Source organism: Monomorium pharaonis, chromosome 11 (assembly GCF_013373865.1).
Source record: "Monomorium pharaonis isolate MP-MQ-018 chromosome 11, ASM1337386v2, whole genome shotgun sequence".
NCBI lineage: Eukaryota > Metazoa > Arthropoda > Insecta > Hymenoptera > Formicidae > Monomorium > Monomorium pharaonis.
Window position 1 is genome coordinate 5,612,851 of NC_050477.1, and position 20,702 is coordinate 5,633,552.

Here is a 20,702-nt window from a genome sequence, read left to right on the forward strand (position 1 = left end):
ATCGCGTTACTTCCACAGCCAATCTACCTTTTTAGGCGGACGATGATACCGAGAACGCGGTGCGACAAGGGGTGGCCGCGACGCCGACGAGTGAGATGAAAATAGACGTTGAAGCAAGAGGTCCTATCGCTGTCCGGTCCCCTCTCTCTCGGCCATCCCTCTGCTGGGTACTCCGGGCTGCCCCCAGCCATGGCGACCGTCGCAAACCTCGAAATGGAAGAAAGAGGTGGCGGAATTTTGGAAGGGTGCGCTCGCTTCTTCACTTCGGCTCCTCCATCGTTCTTGGTGATTGTCGAGGAGAGACGAACAAGGGGAGGAAAACAGAGAGAAAGAGAGAGAGAGAGGGGGAGGGGAGAGAAAAAGGAAGGGAAAGAAGAGCGAACCACGTGGAGGGCGCACGTGGTAAACGTGAACGTAATTCGGGATGCGCACTGGTGAATAGTGATGATTCGCTCGTGATCCATTACGTCAAAATGAATCGGACAGTCGATCGATCGAGATAAATGGTCAATGCCGCTTCCATTTTTCTTTTGTTCTTTTTCTATTGTGTTTTGATTAATCTGTATCGATGTCGACAATTATTGAACGAGCTTTCGCATAATGTCTCTTCTAATTCCTTGCAGTATATTCCAATAGCCAATACTGCATTTTTTCATTATCATTTGCTTTACCCTGAACAATTTAAAACTTAATAGCCATCAGCTATTAAAAGTTTTATTTAAATATTTATATCAATTACAAATCATTTCTTTTTATTCTCTCTCTCTCTCTCTCTCTCTCTTTCTCTCTCTCTCTCTCTTTATATATAATTTTTTAATAAAGTATTTCAGAATATTTGACTATTCTGAAACTGATTATTTGAATCTTAATATAAAAAAATTTATTTAAGAAACTATCTAAAAGAAAAGATTTTTTTTCTTTTTTCTAATTGTTTTTTTCTCATTTTTTTCTTCAATTGCTGGTAGACACTTTTGATCAATATTCGGATATGAGTATCTACGACGAGAATGGATGACATCTCAAAAAAGATCGTTAAGATAAATTGAAATGTCTGAGAATAAAAACTTGGCGCGTATGACATTATATATGTACATACAAGTTGAACGTGACAAAGTTTTTTCTTCAGGTGTACTGAGATCGAGCATAGAGCGCGAACAAACGTGAACGAACGTTGCTAACTTCAATGAACGTGAACGACTCGCCACAAGTACGAACCTAAGGTTTACAGCGATGAATGCTTTCCGTCTCATATACGTCAAAGGGGTCAAAGGTAAAGCGCTCACTACATTAATCAAATCGACAAATATTCATTTGTAATCGTTCATTTTTGTTTAGTCCGTAGGCATCTCTTCATTTGCACTCGCACGGTGGTCGCGCGGCGGGCCTTGACGTTTTCCACATAAAACCGCCGCAGGAATAATATTTACGCTTGCCGGGCAAAGCTATAAACCGAATTCCATCCCGTCCATGCCGTCATCGTCCCGATCGACACGATGCGCCCAAGTGCATTGAAATAGACGTCAATCGAAAGATGTATATACGGCAAAGTAGTATAAACAAATTTTTCTTATTAATGTCGGCAAGAAAATATTATTATGACATTTATAGAAAAACTATGGTATTAAAAATAATCCCTTTTATACAAGAAACTTTGTAACCATTAGAACATTTTTTAATAATAAAAAAAATTAATCTAATTAGCTAATATAAATTCCAGTATAATAATTTAATTTTTTAAGATTTATTCTAAGGCAAATTGCAGCGTTTTTCTCTGCATTTATGTGACCTCGAAATGTAATGGTTCAGTGTAGTGCAATAATTTTCTTGCGGAGAAATTGGACCTATTCCAGTTCTCATTAACGACAGGAAGAAACGTGCCGAGGACGACGATCCTTGGGCGTATGACATGTGTCGTAAGGTCGAGAAATTCATTGCTTCCGTTAACTCATCATAATCAATGAGAGTAGCTAATTATTTGCAAAAATTAATAGCATAATGTGAAATATCGTTCTGAAATTTTATTCTGTACGATATTTTAATAATTTTATTCTGTAAACGTTTCTTGTTTGATATATTTGTAGAATTTTTTAACTTAATTTATAACTGAAGAAAAAAAGAACAAAAAAAAAACAAAATGGACATTTATACGTTTTGCATTAAATAAATATATTTACTAAAATTTAATTTATATGTTCTAACTTATTAATAGTATATATTTTCATTAATAGCTTTATTATTTTCAATATACTAGATATACATATAATTTCCATTTGCGTGCCGATAGCCATTTTCGCGCGAGAGACCCGGGAATTTTCATTCATGCGATGCTTATCATCTACTCGCCCAGGGCCGCGGCGATTGCTCGCTCGATTATTACGTAAAATCATTATGGACGATCGCGCGTCATTAGAACGCTCTTATTCCACGGGCGTGGGTGACCGACGTCGGCGTGCCAGGAGAACGACAATAGTTACGATCGGACAGTCGGTGCGTGCCAAGCGTGTGCGAGGCTAGGCGAAAAGAGCGGAGCTTCTGAATCATTTAAAACCTTAGGTCCATCCCCACTCCCTCCATCCGCCGCTTTAATCCCCTTGTTGTCGCATGACTTATCTCATGATGCGTGTAAAATTAGCGGATGAAAGATAGTACAAGAATTCTCAAGTGAAAAACACGCGTGTTTTACGTACTCTCATAGACAGATATCTAGCTTCGTAAATTATAAAAGAAATGTCTATAAAATTTTTATCGCTCTTTAGTGTTCTCTTGTTCTCTCTCTCTCTCTCTCTCTCTTTCTCTCATCCATTCTGTATAATGTAATACTGTTTTTAATACTTAATATTATTTAAGAATACGTTAAATAACATTGTCTTTACATGTCTATATTTTCATGCATTAGGTATTTAAAATTTTGTAATTTTCCATTCTATTTTACTCTACTCTATTCTACATATTTTTCTCAATTTGATTTTATTTTATGAAAAATCTATTTCCAAAAGAGATCACCGCCCACACAGAACAAAATATCTAATAGATATCTAATAAATATCTACATATCTATATAATGTCCATATCTATTATGGATAACTAGTAGACATCTAATAGATGTCTTAAATATCTATATCTTCTGAATAACTAGCAGGGATATCTAATGGATATGCACACATTATCTACATATCTATGTCCACCAAACAGCTATCCATTAGATATCCATGCATTGTCTACATATCCACGTCCACCAAATAGCTACCAAGGATATCTATTAGATATCCACGCGTTGTCCACATATCCACGTCCACCAAATAGCTACCAAGGATATCTATTAGATATCCACGCGTTGTCCACATATCCACGTCCACTAAACAGCTACTAAAGATATCCATTAGATATTCGGTCGCCGTGCACTCGCCAGCCGAGTAGTGCGCGGCGTCGCCGATAGAGCGGCGTGCAACTCGGAAGTAAGATGCAACAATCACGCTATATAAGGATCACTCGCAGTGCAAGAAACAAGTCTAAAATTAGACTTCCCCAGCGACGAGAGTGTTTCTGTGGTAACTACAGGACCTCTCAGAGCATGCTCGACGGGCCTTCACCCACTTTTGATGATTTTTTATGACATCCTCCCACACATAACGTAATATGTATTACATATCTAATGGATATCCTTGACAGATATTAGGGATATCCATGAATATATAGAAAATATCCATTAGACATGCTATAAATATCCAAATGTCCGCAATATAAGATCTAGTAAATATCCATGGGATATATAAATCAATATCCAATCGACATCCATAGCAGTATCTAGTGGATATTTATGTAGATATCCACTGGATATTCTATAGATGTCGACTGGATATCGATCTACATATTCTATGGATATTTATTAGATTGCATATTGCGGACATCTGGATATTTATAGCATGTCTAATGAATATTTCCTATATATTCATGGATATCCCCAATATCTGTTGAGGATATCCATTAGATATGTAATACATATTATGTTCTGTGTGGGCGACAATGATCCCCAAAACGGCCAATAATTCATCATAATTGGAGCATGATCTTTCTTTCGAATTTAAACCGGATTTCCTTAAATCGGATCTTGGAATCCAGTAAGCAGAAGTGATGAAAAATGACATCATCCACGCTTGGCAAATAAATGTGATTGAAGTCTCGCATGACTGAGACTTAAATCATCTAGCGAACGGCAATTTGCGGGCGCGCAAGGCGCGATTTATCGATGGGTTTTCTCGCGACGTCTGGCACGAGCTCAGCGGTTTTCGAACAAACGGTAGCTACCCGTTAAACTAACGATACAATTTTGGGGGGGTGAGAAGATCGAAAACTAAACAAACAAGTTGGTAAATCTCGCGCCGACAGAATGGGAAACTAAAATGTGGAAACGAGACGATCCTCATAAAACTTTTTTTTTACTCAGAATATCTTCTTGTTTTGTATATAATTTTATCTTTTTCTTTTAATTATTATAATGTAATAATTATTATTGTTCTATAAATTAGAGAAAAAGAAAACTAAAAGAAAATTAAAATTTTTATTTTATAACTACCTACTAAATATTATTACCCTCTTGTAAGTAAACAATAATAAATGGAGCATTACCGATACATAATTTATGGAATATCATATTTCTTGATCAAAGCAAATCTTCATGGTAAATAACATCAACATCAATTATTAAATATATTTTTTCAAATATATATAACTACATGTGCCAATGTGGGTAGTTAAACTTGAAATGCAATCACAGTTTGAAGGTATAGAATTGATATCTCAAATTAAATTGATCGTCAATTTAATTGTGATTGCGATATTACAAACATCTCAAAAAATTATAAAGATCAGTCATTGTGAAAAATATTACCCAGTCAGAGTAATATTTTAGTAATATCAAATGTTACTGCGAGATAAATTCGTTTATGCTTCATCTTTACTCGTAACATGCGCTCATATTTTGCTCAGCATATTTGCAAATAGGCACCACGTGCCTGAAATAAATCTCTACTCTACTTCTCGCATTCTCTGCTCGATATCTATGATTTTTCGACGATTCGCTCCACTTCAACATGAACGATCGATTCAGATGACGTTGGCCGATGTTGGCTGCGGTTTCGAGCCGTACTTCTCCTAGCGTACTTCTATAGTCAGAGGTCGTAGGTATGCGCGACGAAGACGTCGAATATGAAGAAGAGATACGGTAGGGAAGGGTCTCAAAACACGCGTACACACACGCATACTCGGCGGAGACCGAAGCGAGGAGCAGAAGAGACCGAATCTAAAGATTATTTCGGGATCGGCGGAGATAAACCGGGCCAACATCGTGCGTGTGTGCAAAAGAGAGAAGGAAAGAGGAAAGAATGAGAGAAAAAGAGAAAGAAAGAGGGAGAGAGAGAGAGAGATCGGGCACAAATGAAGCGAGCTTCGCTTCGCCTCGCCTCGCCTTGCCTCGTCGAAAACGTGAACGGAGCCTTGGAGGCTTGAGTCACCGTCGTCGTTGCGGCGATCGTGAATCTGGTATTACACAAGCGTAAACGTAATGACAACCAAGCGACGTGTCCAGGTCTCTGGATAATCCTACTCTCGTCATATCGTCTACCTGAATTATACTTTGGCGACTTCCCATATGGACGATCACGTCCCACCTCAAAACGCTCGAGTTATCTTGTATTTGGTCTTCTCTTCTGAGGGATCTAGAAGTCAAGCTTTCCTCTTAATTTTCCTTTGATTAGAATTTCTCTTAATTTTTTCAATAAAATTTCTTCTAATTTTTCCAATGTTTCTATTTCTGTGCAAAATGTTTGAAATAAAGCTATTCATTTTGCTTATATTCATTTTTGCACATCTCGTTCGAAGGTGGAAAGATGTGTTGGACACGGGCAGGAAAGGCACGGTATGGTAGATTAAATGCGGTACATTGAATCATATTCAAATAATTCGTCGTTAATCTGGGACGTCTCGGTGTTTTATTTATCGCACCGTTTAACTTTTGGATCGCTTTCAATCGCGGGTAGAAGATATTAAAAGCTTCTGTAATGGATGAACGCCCGAGGAAATAAAACTAAGGAAACAAACCAGATCCCACATATAAAAAGTTTCTATCATGGACACATAAGCTATGTCAAAATAACTTATTAGAAATTTAACTGCAAAGTTTTGAAATAGAAATATTTTCTTCAGATTTTTTAAATTTAACAATTAACAATTAGTTAATTTATAAATAACAACTCTTTGTAATCATAATCTCTTTTTATAACTGTAAACTTTTGTGCTTGCACGTTTTTTAATATATTTTTTCCTCGCGTATTCTATTTTACGTTATTTATTTGTATATTATAGTATATTTTCTTATCAATCTCTCTCTAATTTCTTTCTAGTTCTCACATTATTCGTTTATCAAAATTAAACATTGAAATTTTAGAATTAACGACGAGCGTTTTTCAAGAGGATTTTTTCAACCGGAAAAAGAAACTCTTACAGTTGCTTAATCAGAAAGAGAAACAATGTTAGAGAGACGCAATGTTAAATTGGTATTGCATTATGTCTCGTCGATCTTGCATCACGCAACGTGCCGGTGCGTCAATAAGTATTAATTTTTATCATTGCCCGGTCCCCGAATTAATCTGAAACAAATTCTTGGATTTAAACAACCGATACTCTATGTTCCGCGCGTTAAGCCGTACGAGTCACCATGTATACGCGTGCTAGTTTACTACGCTTCGTATATTTCCGCTATATTCGCGTTTGATGATCTTAGCTCGCAAGCGAGCGAGCGAGCGAGTGCCTCGCTCACCAATAAAGGAGAGCGCCCGAGAGTTTACGACGCGGCTCGATTCAATAAACGTGAGGCGAAACGACTCGAGGAAAATATTTGAAGCTGTTGTACGGAATATTTACGCGTCGTCGTATTTACACGGAAAGTTGCAAGAGGTAAGCAAGACCCGACGGTCCAGACCACGAAGATTAATAAGTCTCAATTCTTTCTTCCCTCAGGTTCGTCGATTCGGTCGGAGTCGCGACAAAAATGGTCCGGTTTCTTCCACCGGAAGACAGATATGTAGAATACAACCGAAGATGGTAAAAACGTATCGAATTGAAACATTCCCTCTCGAAATCTCCCGAGATCCGACATCACCTTGTGGACATCACCGTAAGAGGGTTCCTAAGACGTATGTGAACGCCCGGACACACGAGATATCTCCCAAAGCATATGGTGGTCTCCAAGGCAAAACCGACTTTCCTGAAAGTCTCTTTGACCGCGATTCCTACGAGGAAAAGCTCGCTCGCCGACCTGTAAAAGTGGAGGACCAAGAATACCGCCGCTGGACCAGTAGCAGCATCTCGCGGACTCCGCTCCGTCGAATCGTGCCAAGCGCACGCTCGACGGCCCGAGATAGCTTCGCTCGGGAATGCGCGCTATCGCTATCGCGAGGCGCGGTTAAAATCGGCGTTTTCCCTTCGCTCTCGCAAGCGCACGCCCGAAAGAGAGACGTCGTTCATCGTCGGCGGTCGGCGGCATTGGCGTTCGCTATTCGCGAGCGGCCCGGAGTCGTCGGGGACGGCGTCCGTCGTGAGGTGCGTATCTCACGCCAGAAACGATCGTCAGCGTCGTCGACGCGACGACGTCTCAGAGTAAAGAATGGGCAGTGAGCCTTCCATCAAGCGAGCGACGAAAAGAAATTCTGAAAAAAAAGAATTTCGTTATCAAAATACGTTCTTGACGAGAGCAGAGGCTTCGCCGAGGATAAATCAGTTCCTTATCAAGTAAACCTGTTTGTTTGCAAAAACAGAAATTTGCCACTGTAATAATTTCAACCCTGGCAAACGAGTCCTTGTATTGGGAGTAGAATGAAAAAAAAAATGGGCCGGCCGTACAACGAGTAATAAAATCAACATTCCCAGATCCGTTTTCCGCAATCGGCGAAGCTCGCTACGATCGCACGAAGCGAAAGGATTCTACGTTGGCGAATCCTTTTCTCCTGGTAATGAAAATCGAAGAGAAACGCGATCGGTCGAGGACGTGGTATCAAGTCCAAGTTCACCGGAACCTGCACTCCGGTTCCCTCCGCTTCTTTCAGGACGCACCTGACCGGAAATTAAGTTGGCCGCTAGAGGAAGGCCCGCGGCTCGGTATCGTCAATTGGCGTTACTAATCGGCCGTCGCGACGGCGAATGGCGACGCATTTCCTTCTTCGACGCCGAGAGAGAGAGAGAGAGAGACTCATCTCTTGGCATCCGTCGCATACGTCTCGCCGGGGACAATAATTACGAGTTATGTTGTGTAATTTGCGGTATATTTGCTAATACAGCCGACGCCGCGGTCTAATTCGGGCGAAAATATTTGGACGGGATCCGCAAAACCACGATAATTAATCCCGATAGATGACGGCTCAATCAGTACGAGTGAATTTTGCTGGCATTCGAACGACGCGCAGCGTGGCGACAAGATAAGTCACACTGCCAGGGAGATTACATTGTATTACGTTACATACCGACGAAATTCTTGCCGTTCGTTAAACCATCGTCGGCTCACTATCGTCGAAAAATATATCTTGTAACTTGTAATATGTAGCCAGATTAATTTGCCTGATGTGAATTGTCTGCAATTAATTAAACAGCTTAACAACTGATTTGTTGAAATATTAATAGCCTTAACATAACTAAATGTCATAAATTGTTGAATATTTGTAATATTTAATTGATATTTGTAAGTAATCTATCTTATGCGTATTTATCTCTTCAAGATCTATCTCGTTGCCACATGTTTTCACGCATAAATAGATCTTCAATTTCTTCGAAAAAAGAGTCCCAATTCTTATAGTTTCAATAGTTTTAATAGTTTCAAGTGTGAACCAGCAGATATTAATTTACAACCCTTTCTTATTTCTTTCGAGAGTTTTATTCTCGATGCTTATTTTCATTGTGTCATCGAGTTTTCAATCTCTCGCGTGTGAGATTTGAGATTAGCTTTAAAGCTCGAAGAAGAAGAAGAAGAGGAACGAGAAAGAAGAAGAGCAAGAAAAGGAGGAGGAAGAAACGTTACGTAAGGGGGAATAAGTCCGTTTGGCCGGGTTCTTCATTCCAGGTTCTATACAACATCCTCTTCGTCGCTTCTCCTCGTCGCACCTTCGTCGCCGTCGAACACCATGCACTGCCATGCCACCTCAGTGATCCTCCATCGTCGGCCTCCTCACCTCCTCGCCGCCATGGCTTGCCTGCTTGCTTCTGGGGCTGACAGCAGCTATTTTCGTTTCCCAGCGACAATATAGCCACGACTTAGGCCGCTCTTGCTGAGCTGAGCTTCGCGGTCCACCTCTCCTCGGCTCTCTTTCCTTCGGCGGTTTCTGCTTCTTATTTATGGAATCCCTTACCTCTTCTGAAATTATTCCTTCGCCTACTACATATCGCCGCCACTGAATCATCGTTACGTCGATGCTGAAGCAAAGAATGCCGCCGACTAAGGTAACCAATTTTGCATGATCGTAATCAACTTGTGTTTCGTGAAATGCAGTCGTAACTTCGGAGATGAATTTAGCACGCAGAAATGTAAGAGAAAGATTTCAGCAAATGCGTTGTTTCTTTTCTGACCCAGTTACGGGCAACTCGTGGTTTAATAATTCTCGTAAGTCGGGGTGGCATAAGCGGAAAGCGTTGAAGCAAAAACAGAAATGGGAACGTCTTAGAAGTGTCGTTTGCCTAGTTTCTGTTTTGGATACCTCCGCATTCCTCATTTATTCTTAAACATACACTCGAACATATAGCTAAATGAATTTTATTGAAGAATAAAGGAATATATTAATCCAATGAAATACGTAAATTCACGATAAATTTTTCTAGAACTTCCGCTGAAAGGAATACGTTTCATTTCCGTTGTGTATTTTCTTTCCTTCTATTTCTATTTTCATTAGCTTTTTCTACAGTTTATTTTTTTGCGTTGGTTGGTTATACTTAAGCTTGTGAGTCGTGACAATGTTCTTCGCGTTCGATCAGAAGATCATATAGTTACCGAAGAGGATACAAAGATAAAAATAATTAAAACTTTGACTCGTTTTTCTTTGTTCTCCAATAATACTGTATCGTGATCGAATGAATATTCAGACGCGTTCAGCTCGAAAATACCTGTAGTAAACTAACGTTACGTGGATGAATCATTGTTCGGTTAGCGCCAATAATAATTGGAATTCCTCCCTCGCCGATATCGTTCCGGTTTCGCAGCTGCATGCAACTGGGTGACCGCGTGACGGATGTGAGCGCGTTACCTTATTCGTGTACGTCTCGCGTTTTCGTGAAGCGTATATTTGCGTATATGTCGCGTTAAACGCACATTCATCCGCTCTGGGCCGACTACATGCGAGCGAGCAAACGCAAATGACGTCAAGTGATACAGTCATCGTTGAGAGATGTAATTTCCACAACTCCCTTTTTTTCTTTTACTTTCTCGTGAGATGCACGTCCTCATCCTTCTCTGCTTCCGTTTTGGCAAAGCGAACAAGTGATTTATGGTCTTCCTTCCTTCCTTCCTTCCTTCCTTCCTTCCTTCCTTCTTTCCTTTTCAAAGTCGATGTGATGACGTATCGTTGCATACGTGCAATCATCAAAGACCGGATGTATTCGCCAGAGTACACACTTCGTGCCACCTAAAACTGTATTTTCGTGAGACCCCGTTACGTAAAAAATAAATATGTGGCCTCTTTAATGTCAGTGGCAATTTAATACTATTACTAATTCTTTTGTATTACAGTCAAACATCTTGCTTCCAAACATTAGATTTTTTTCGTTATTTATTTTATTTTCTTTCTTTAAAGAGCTCTATACTCGAGAAATATTTATTTCGTATTCAAATAAATTGAATAAATTGATCAATGGATCATCAATTCATTCAATTCAAACTGACACAAATTTTTTGCAATTTCTTTATCGTACATAAAAGTTAACTTGATAAAGTGATAAAACATTAAGCTGAATTAGACGCGTGTGAATAACACGAAAAATGTAATTTCTCGATACTTAATAATATTCTTGTTTCAATTATTAAATATATTTTTTAGTTCTATAACTAAATAAAACTATCTGGCTCTGCCAGACTTAAAACGCAATCGTAAACTGAAACTAGAAATTATAACAATATCTCTAAATTAATTTTTAATCGTCAAATTTAATAATGATGTTAAACATCTTAAAAAAATGTCAAGAGCTTATAAGATAAAAGTTATGGCAAAATTACAAAATACAAGACATTCTCTTCCATAATATTTAAGGATAAGATTAATTTACTGCAGGAATGACTGGTCTGTGCAGTCATTTTGGCCGTTTAGCGCAGCAGACCTAATTAAGTTAATTAAGAAGAGAGACGTAATCATAATCTTTGATTCAATCGAAAAATCTTTTACTTCCCATCGAAAAAAAAAGAAAAGATGAATCATGCAAGTTCAGCAGAAAAGAACAGACATAAAGAAAAGGTTCAAACCTCCGTGAGAAAAGGTGACCGGGAATGACCCTAAAAAGTTAGGTTCGGCATTTCGATCGGGGCCATCTTTAAAATGTGAAAAGGGTTAGAAAAGGAAGATCTTTAGTAGACATTCAATCAAATTAATTTCGAATTATTAAATCCGATCGGATCGAGTTCCACTCTACCCGGAGTGCGGTTAACAAGTTTCTTCCCTCGTAAAAAAAAATAAAATTTAAATGCTAGGCATCATAAAAAGAATAAACTGAAAGAAAAAAATAAATATTAATTTTATACTTTGAAATTCAATGTCTAATTCCGTATTAGTTCAAATATTCACTATATATAATCATCAATTTTGCAATTTGTTTGCAATTAATTGATTAATAATTTATAAATATCCCGTATAAACTCTAATTTTTTCTTACAGACCTGCATTATCTTACGATTCTACGTCTTTCTCAAAATATCCCAGGAGAGATCGCTAGCGCACAGATGAGTTTTCGCTTGATATTATGAGATATACAGAAATATAAACAGTACTTGCGCTAATTATTGTAGTACGAGTCCGAATTAAACTCCGAAAGAGCAAACTCCAGATCGCAGACATTCCTGATATGCCACAGATATTGTTCTTGAAAACTGACGTATTTGCATTATTTTCCTTTGCCCTCTTCAATAAAACAGAAGCATACGACTTCTCCAATGATCCACGATCTAATCCGACGATTATCTGTCCGGTACTTACAGACAGAATCGAAGACGACACTCACCATACTCGCCGTTTCGTTTCGTTCTGTTTACCGCTCGTCGCGCTCGTCGATCGAACATAACCTGCAAATCGTTCGCCGAGTGATCTCGCGCACCCGACCGACTCACGACCTTTGCGGGAAGGGTAATCGCTTCCCCGGCGATTTTTCGGCGGCACTTGGTGTTGCTTGTTGTCTCGTCGTCTACGTAAAGCTCGTCATCGGGGACACGTCTCGGGAAGAAGGAAATAAGTCGCGAAAGTATGACCGAACGAAGGTCGGGGGCGAGCTGCATTAGCCGGAACGTAAATTAAAGCGTATAGCGCTCCGTCGTACTCAGGGACTCTCGGTGGAAAAAGTAACTGATCAACTCGGTACGCGATGGACGTGGAAAAGATCGCGATGTTCGCCGGCGTGGGCTTCGCCATCGCCGTCGGCCTCTTTGTCCTGTGGGGTCCGTCACCCAAGCCCAGGAAAAAAGGTAACGAGCTACGTTCATTAGACATTCAGCGAATCTTTTCATTCTTGTGTCTTTTTTTATCTTTATACTGAAACTGTATGGAAAAAAAAACATGTATTTGTGCATATCAATTGTATCATCAATGAGGTCTTTTGTGAATGCAAATATATTTTTATTGTGTATTTGTAATATGTGTAAAGAGTAAATTTATTATTTCTTTATTATATATTTCTTATTTTCCTTTTTATAGACATATTTTCCTTTTTTCTTTATTATTAAATTATTATTTTTAGTTTTGTTTAAAGTATTTTTTACACTTGATTACTTTATATTTCTCTTTTTGTTATTTTTAATTTCAATCGAGAAATATGATATACTTAATACAAACTAAATTTTATTACTTTATTTTACTGTCTACCTTAGGTCAAGTTGTTGGGATCAACAATTTGGGATACACATGTTTCCTGAATTCTCTTTTGCAAGCACTAGCTGCTTGCCCCTCATTTATTTTCTGGCTTCAGAAACAGCAGGAGAAGAAAGATAGAAACTTTGCTGACACACTAGTTTCTGTTCTTAAAAGTATGACTCTTTGATCTCATATTATCTTCAATACTTTAATTCTTAATTTAAATTGTAGTTTTGAATTTAAATAACATAGTTCCTAAATGTTACATTTATTTCTAGGTTCTTTATTACTTAACAATCCCATTAATTTAAGTTTTATATTAATATTTAAAATTAAAACAAATTATATGTAGTTTGTTATATTTTTGTAACACATTATTGTAATGTACTGTTCTATGTCTGTCTGGCAGAAATCAATGGTTTTGCCGACGACTTATATGGCAATGTGACACCCGTCGAGATTATTTCTTCCGTTGGCTCATTATGGAATTTCGGGCCTGGTCATCAAGATGCTCATGAGTTGTTTCACGTGGTTCTTAGCGCATTAGATGCTGAAATGCAACCTACAAATAGGGTATGCAATCTAATAATGCAATATTGTTTGCAACAAATTCACAACAAAGATTTTTGCATTTTTACTAATTATTGGAAAATTTATTTTTGTGATTTCAGAAAGGTTGTTTGTCCGATGCACTACCACCAAGTCCAATTATCAAACTAGATGTAAGAGCAACGGGCGATACATTGAATCTTAGAAGCGCCTCTTGCAATGATATCGCGTCAGTAAAAAATGATTCTGACAACCCGAAGGGTTTTGATAAGAATTGTAACAATCAAATGATGACTTCAACCTCGTCCATATCTAGTACATCTCCAAGCACGTGTAAGCCTGGTATGATCCTCGCTAGATCTTCGGAGCTGTTGTCGCGAAGCATTCAAAGCAACGGTGACTGCACGAGCCTCTTCAGATCGTGGAAGTCTCTGTGCACTATGTCGTTAACAAACATTCCCTTGGTGTCACTGGAAACGCATCCATTCTCAGGTCTTATCACTAGCCAAGTTCAGTGCAGCAACTGTTTGTGGAAGGTATCGATCGCAAAAAAAATAAAAAACAAATTTTTCTCGTTTTACTAATTTCTTTTGTGCGATTGATCAATTTAAATAATTGCATTTCTTCTAAGTCGATATAAATACTAAATACTCAATAATGATATTTTATTTTTCTCCACATCATATCTTATCAAAGAATAGTTTTAATAATCTTATTTTAATTTCAATAATGCACTAAAAGTTTTTATTCTTAATAGTGCCTAATTTTAGTTCTTATTTCTTTTTTGCAGTCGTCAGTGCGTTACGATAAGCTTGAAACTTTATCGTTACCATTACCGCCGCTTACTTCGTCGTTCGTGTCGCAACATCACACTTTGGAGTGGCTGCTGTCGCATTTTGTAGACAGCGAAATTGTGCGCGATGTGCAATGCGACGGATGCTCATCGCGTTGTACTGCCATCAAAACTCTTACCCTCGGCAAACTGCCAAAATGTTTATGTTTGCACATCCCAAGGACCACGTGGAGCTCCTCGGGCATGCCAATTAAAAGGGATGATCAAATCACGTTCCCTGAATTTCTGGTGCTAGATCCCTATACTTATACAGAAACAAAAAAGAGAAGCGCCCAGGTGATTTATATAAAAATTTGCAATAAATTTATGCAATCCTAGATATAATTCTCTGAGTTTATGATATTGGCCAGGTAGTATAATTAATTTAATTCTCTATTTGTAGGGCGATGCAAAGTATCTTGGTAACAGTTTCATGGCGATACAGGGTAAACATAAATATCGGTTGTGCGCGGTAATTGAGCACCGCGGCCCGGTGGATTCCGGCCACTTCGTCTGCTTCAGACGCGGAAACAAGACAGATCAATGGTTGTACACGTCCGACGTTATTGTCGAGAGTGTATCGTTGACGCAGGTGCTGCTCGCCAGCCCGTACTTACTCTTCTACGAGCGTATCAACAGCGTTTATTCTAGCTAGGAACAAATTTTTTCAAGTAATAGGCAATCTATAGAAATTACGACAAAATAACGTGAATTAATTAATAACCAAACCGCTCTTTTTAGCCATGCTTTCTCTCTTACGCTTCCGGCATTTCAAGCAAAGCAATTTATATAAATAACGGAAATATGTACGGAAGTAGAGTTGCAAGGAACTTATGAATATAGAAAACACAGCTGGAAAGAACGGAAAATTTGCGAAATACAAGAGACTGTCGAATTTTCCATAATGATTTTAGTATCGTTCGATGTTGCGCGATATTACTTTGTTATAATATATGACTATAAAGTGTGTGGTCCCTAGGTAATATTTTATAGCAACAACAAAATGTATCAAGTATATATAATCTAATTCAGAAGTATTTCATTCGCGACGGATGCGTTAATAATTGCCATTATTAAACGCTGACAAATCAGCCGGAATAGTATAATGGAACGAAAATTTCTTGCTTCTATAATCACGTAGTGATTTTTTAAATAGATTTCTACTAGAAAAGACTGTCAATTCTTAAAAATCATTTGATCAGTTTTTCATTATATCTTTATTTTAACGAAGACTAAAATCGTGCCAAATTCGAAATCGAATTAAATTTATTGAGGGAGTTAATCGCGATCTTGTATTTTTTATTACGTTTATATTTGGAGCTCTTTGAGCTTTCGCGTATATAGTGCAATTGTTAAAAATATTACTAGTATTAAAGACTGCGAATTTGTTATAATTTGTATATATAGAAATTTTTTTCCTTTCTCTTGTTGGCATAAAGGAACATGCGAATTACCAGAATAAATTTACATTAAGAACATTAGGTATATGAATGTAATGTAATTTGAAGTCTTATAAAAAATATATTAAAATGAAATAAAATTTAAAGTGTAAAACCCAGATATTTATCCAAAACTCCATAATGATTTTTCTTTTGTCGCACTGATGACATATAGCAAAAATTATGTATTTTATGCAAATACATATATTTTACTAACTTCACATTTGATCCGTGACGATCCGTCAAAACCCTGTTCACAGTGTATTTAATAGACGTACGAGACAGCTTCGTATTAGCAAAATCCATCCATTAACATTTTTGTGTGACCGTAATTTAAGACGTTGCGCGTCTTGCGATTGCAAACCGATGTATTATCGCTCATTGTTATTATATATAAAGCAAACTTAAAAGTAAATATAGATTGTTAATCATCGTAAAACTCACGCTTTGTGTTATATCCTAGCACTCTGTATCTTCTATCTCTGCGATTTATTAATCCTTGCAATTGTATGATTTATATATACGGTAAAATAGTACATATATATATATATATATATATATTATTTTATATTTTATCATTATTTAAAATATAATCTACTATAAGTCTTTTATCGCCATACTTTGCGATTTGACATTTATAAATTGAATTGTATTTTTTGCAAAAGTTCTGTAATTTTTAACAAAATATCACAAAATAATGACCAAAAGTTCACTGGAAATTGTCAGCCTATTGCAGTAATTATTTTTTGCAACATTCTGTGTATTGTAAAAATTCAATAATTATTTTCCGCAATGGTCAGCCTATTGCAGAAATTATTTTTTACAATCTTCTGTGTATTGTATCAGCGCCTCTATGTGCACAAAATGTGCACATTGAACTATGTAGTCAAATATCTATGAATCCCGTAGGTAATGTGCATGACTTTTTGGATCTCTTCTATGCTATGTCCACGTTTATTTGTTCTATTTCATGCTATACCCGTAAATTTTACAATTATATGCATTTATATTTAAATCTATTTTATGCAAATGTGCATAATCGTGTTCTATAAATGTGCAATACTGACATTGTACAGATATAGCATGGAACAGAACCAATATTTTATCTCACATCACGTTTGTCACATATCATTTTGTTCCACATATACATGATAAAAATTCACTCACCGATTGCTGTCGCTGTTCCTGCTGCTGATGCTGCTACTGCTACTGCTACAATTTTTTTCCGGAATACCGAATCGCTCCATGGATGCCACTTTCTGTTGACATCATCCTGCTATTCTCGAACCGCACATCAATAACGATCGCCCGATACTTTATTCGACACTCCCGATATTACGGATAATATATCACACACGAGTAAAACGTAAACCGCGCGCGAGAATTTCACTTGGTGCGACCGTTACATTTGAAAAAATACGTGAAAGGGACGGCTCATCTGATTGGCGGCGAAAATCAACATGGCACGAAAGTGGCGTGACGTCACGTAACTTCGTGGAAACGCAGGCCGAGGAAAGCGGTGAGAAAACCGTTTGAAGGAAAATTACGCGCCGAGATACAACAAACGGAGACAAATTTGTTTCGAGAATTTCGTATATGCTCGCACGACGACTAGTAGCACTTCACTTAATTGGCACTCGCGATATTCTACCGAACGTATCCCTTTCGAGCAAACGCCCGAACGCGCACGCGAACACCTTACTCGAAACTGAAGGCAAACGCACGATGCCGCGCTTTACACATGAATACGACGTATGATCTCACATGGCTCGCGTATCGTTTGCTAGCACGACAGCACTCTCAATACAACACCATACCTGCACAACATCGCACAATACGAATTCTGAACACGCAAGACACGCAGAGACACGCACGGAGTCGACAGAGCGTCTGACCGGCACTGGAGTGGCGTACGTGACTGGAGCGCGGAGCAACATGGCGGCAGCGGCGCGGCGAGTCAACAAGTCGATCGCCTAGCAACGCCGAGCGGCGCCGACTAGCGTCGAGTACCGCCGAGTCTCCCTTGCAGTGATCATGTACTCTCGGTTCCTCTCTGACTTAACTATCAAAAATTAAGTAAAAATAGATATAAGCATAAATAAGCAGAACATACTTTTTTAATTCTACTCTTCCTATTTTTCTTTTAATCCCAACCTAACCTGTCTTCAAATCGCAGTATTGCGATTTGCGAATTGAAAATATTGAACGATTTGATCTTTATCTTAGCTATTTTTTTCAACGTTGAATATGAATTATAAGATGTATAAAAAATGTACATAATTTAGATTTATTGAAATAAAAGTGTGATATTTCATCAAGTGATACAGTCATAAAGCTACAAATTGATAGTGTGACCCTGAGGTTATGCCGACAAAATGTAAGAATCTTTTTCTTCTTGAGAAAAAAGAACATTCAGAAAAACGAAAATTGTGTATTATAAATAATACATAAAAACAGGTACAAAAATCAGTGTACAAAAAATCAGATATAAAAAAGTTGTATACAAAAGATAACAAGTATCAATTTCTCTTAAAACAGGATTCTTCAATTTTTCCAAACTTGTAAATAGTTTTTAAAGTCATCTGTTGTTCTTTGTCGAAATATATATAAGTCAGCATGACCGCTCCTATCAGCACCCTATCTCATATGGATTTGAATGGTGCTTTGAGCTCCAACTTTATTCCCAATCGGGAGTATCTGCTACTAGGATCTGTACTGGATACTTCTGTGGAAGTCCTATTGCACAGACTTCGTGGTTTGTGTGACAACGTGGACCATGGACCGGAAGGTTTCAATGATCATGAGATGTCTTTTAGCATTCGCAAGTAATTAATTTCTTTCATTCCAATTTTGTGTTTTGTTAGACGTCCTAGTTATGAGAAAATATATAGTCAATCTTTGTCTTGAGTTGCAAGAATATGATTGATATTTTCAGAAGCGATCAGAATGAACAGCCATTGGTGCTGCGAGTGCGACGTTCCCTGGATCCAGGCTATGCAGACCATCCATGGCAGCTGCGATACATTGGCCAAGAGGAGCTGGGCGACAAATCTCGGCCTACAATTGTTCGCAGCAGCATTGATGTTGCCACCAGCAATACCGTAGTGGATTTCCTTACTGAGTTGGGCTGCAAGATGGACTTTGAGTACATTACACGTGGCTACATGTTTCGCAAAGGTCGAATGAAGATCACTGTGTCAAAGATCTTCAAGGTAAACCAGAATAAGGGGCCAGAAAACATACATACGGATATGATTTCGCAAAGTTATCTGGTGGAACTCAGTGTGATAGCCGCGACTGGACAGGACGCTGTAGCCGATGACATGAGGATATTCGCGGAGCAACTACGACCTTTGGTACAATTGGAGAAAGTGGATTACAAGAGATTTGTAGATCCAACTCCTAGACCTCAGTAAGATTTTCCTATTGTTAAGAAGTACTTTTACATGAAAGAACTTGTGTGAATTTTAATCATCGAAAGCGTCGAAAAATGTACATTATATGGCGATTTGAAAAGAAGCGAAGAACATTTTTAGAATATTATTTATTTATCATAAATCATTATTTAACTTAAAAAAAAAGGCTTCTTAACGCAATCATAAATAACATATCCAATTTTCTTTTTTTATCTATTTAAAGTGATTAAAAAATCTTTAAAAACTCACGAACATACTTTTTAATTTTTAAAATAAATGTCTGTATTTTGCTTTAAAAAAATAAAATGTAATATAATTTAATTATCTTTAAAAGTTCGAGAATTTTTCATGGAAAAAATCGGACCAATTACCTATCGTATTTCAAGGGTTGTTATTCATCAATATAAGATTTTGATCTGTCGTACACACACACACATGTGTATACATAACAAATGTATATATATATATATATATAATTCTGTACTTATAATTAGACTCGCGATTTTCCATATTCATAGCTTAAGATATGATGTGAAAATTATTTTATTATATAAAATATGTAATTGTTAAATTAGAATAAGAAAGTGATTACGAGATTATTATGTCAAGAATAAACAATTTTTTAATCTTTTTATCATTTTTTTAGACCAATATGATCTAGAGCTATCAAAATATTGTCAAGTTTGTATTTTTTATATTAAAAAAATAACAATATTTGCTTGATGTAAAAAACAGTGAATTTACAAAATAACATAAACAAAGAAATAACATCAAGTTCTTAGAATTCTTCTTAGTATGTAGAAACTAATGTTTTATTTTTTTCTGAAATAGACTATTCTAGATTTAAAGTATAATTTAATCAAGAAAAAAAATTATAAAATAATAAAAAGTAAAGGTTTGGCTGAATGCAGTCAATTAAGTTTCAGAAGAGGCAGTTAGAGAAAGGCGCTTGCTAGGTATTTTTATTTCATATATGTATATATAATACATAGATTCTATATCTTCATCATTAAGGGTCACTTCGACTCTGATTAATTTTAATCGTTAATTAAAGGGTTGCAAACGCAACAAAATACGATGATAAATTAATTGTATTTTGTTACGTTGGTAACTCTTTAAATCGACGATTAAAGTTAATCGAATTGATCGAACATCGAAATGGCCCTAAGTTTCAGAGTGCCATACAATTTTCATTTTCATTATATATCAATGTGTGTGTGTGCGCGCGCGTGTGTGTGTGTATGATGCGCACAATGAATCGTTCATCTTTGTTTAACATCAGACAAACAACAAAGATGAAAACGATGTATTATGCGCATCAAGCGTGAAACGGAACGGCAGCCTATGACCTAGTTTACACCGAGCACTTGGTACGCGTATCAAA

At 37.3% G+C, this 20,702-nt stretch overlaps 3 protein-coding genes and 2 long non-coding RNA genes across 7 annotated transcripts; 4 read left to right on the forward strand and 1 right to left on the reverse strand.

The window, feature by feature from the left end:
* The first annotated feature begins 53 nt into the window (after positions 1–53).
* On the forward strand, positions 54–2,084 carry LOC105835384. The gene is made up of 2 exons (XR_004965094.1): positions 54–285; positions 1,127–2,084. It is a non-coding gene; the product is annotated as an uncharacterized LOC105835384 (long non-coding RNA).
* Positions 2,085–6,409: 4,325 nt separating this feature from the next.
* On the reverse strand, positions 6,410–8,881 carry LOC118647948. Its single transcript, XR_004965093.1, has 2 exons — positions 8,514–8,881; positions 6,410–7,703 (listed from the first exon to the last, which is right to left on the reverse strand). It is a non-coding gene; the product is annotated as an uncharacterized LOC118647948 (long non-coding RNA).
* LOC105831105 lies at positions 6,746–11,429 on the forward strand. Its single transcript, XM_012671012.3, has 2 exons — positions 6,746–6,951; positions 7,015–11,429. Exons 1-2 carry the CDS (start codon positions 6,769–6,771, stop codon positions 7,669–7,671), a joined length of 840 nt encoding a protein of 279 aa, XP_012526466.1. The 5' UTR covers positions 6,746–6,768; the 3' UTR covers positions 7,672–11,429.
* An 884-nt stretch (positions 11,430–12,313) lies between these two features.
* LOC105831102 (ubiquitin carboxyl-terminal hydrolase 30 homolog) lies at positions 12,314–16,341 on the forward strand. Its single transcript, XM_012670998.3, has 6 exons — positions 12,314–12,697; positions 13,100–13,255; positions 13,492–13,655; positions 13,754–14,167; positions 14,422–14,760; positions 14,867–16,341. The coding sequence occupies exons 1-6, from the start codon at positions 12,598–12,600 to the stop codon at positions 15,116–15,118; spliced, it is 1,425 nt and encodes a 474-aa protein (XP_012526452.1). The 5' UTR covers positions 12,314–12,597; the 3' UTR covers positions 15,119–16,341.
* A 1,545-nt stretch (positions 16,342–17,886) lies between these two features.
* On the forward strand, positions 17,887–19,952 carry LOC105840498 (mediator of RNA polymerase II transcription subunit 18). 3 transcript variants are annotated; one of them, XM_028191661.2, is made up of 3 exons: positions 17,887–18,359; positions 18,441–18,727; positions 18,838–19,952. In XM_028191661.2, exons 2-3 carry the CDS (start codon positions 18,519–18,521, stop codon positions 19,316–19,318), a joined length of 690 nt encoding a protein of 229 aa, XP_028047462.1. In that variant the 5' UTR covers positions 17,887–18,359; positions 18,441–18,518; the 3' UTR covers positions 19,319–19,952. The 3 variants fall into 3 exon arrangements, with proteins under 3 accessions (XP_028047462.1, XP_036149699.1, XP_012542944.1); XM_036293806.1 differs by having other exon boundaries at positions 17,887–18,279; XM_012687490.3 differs by having other exon boundaries at positions 17,887–18,727.
* Positions 19,953–20,702: the final 750 nt, after the last annotated feature.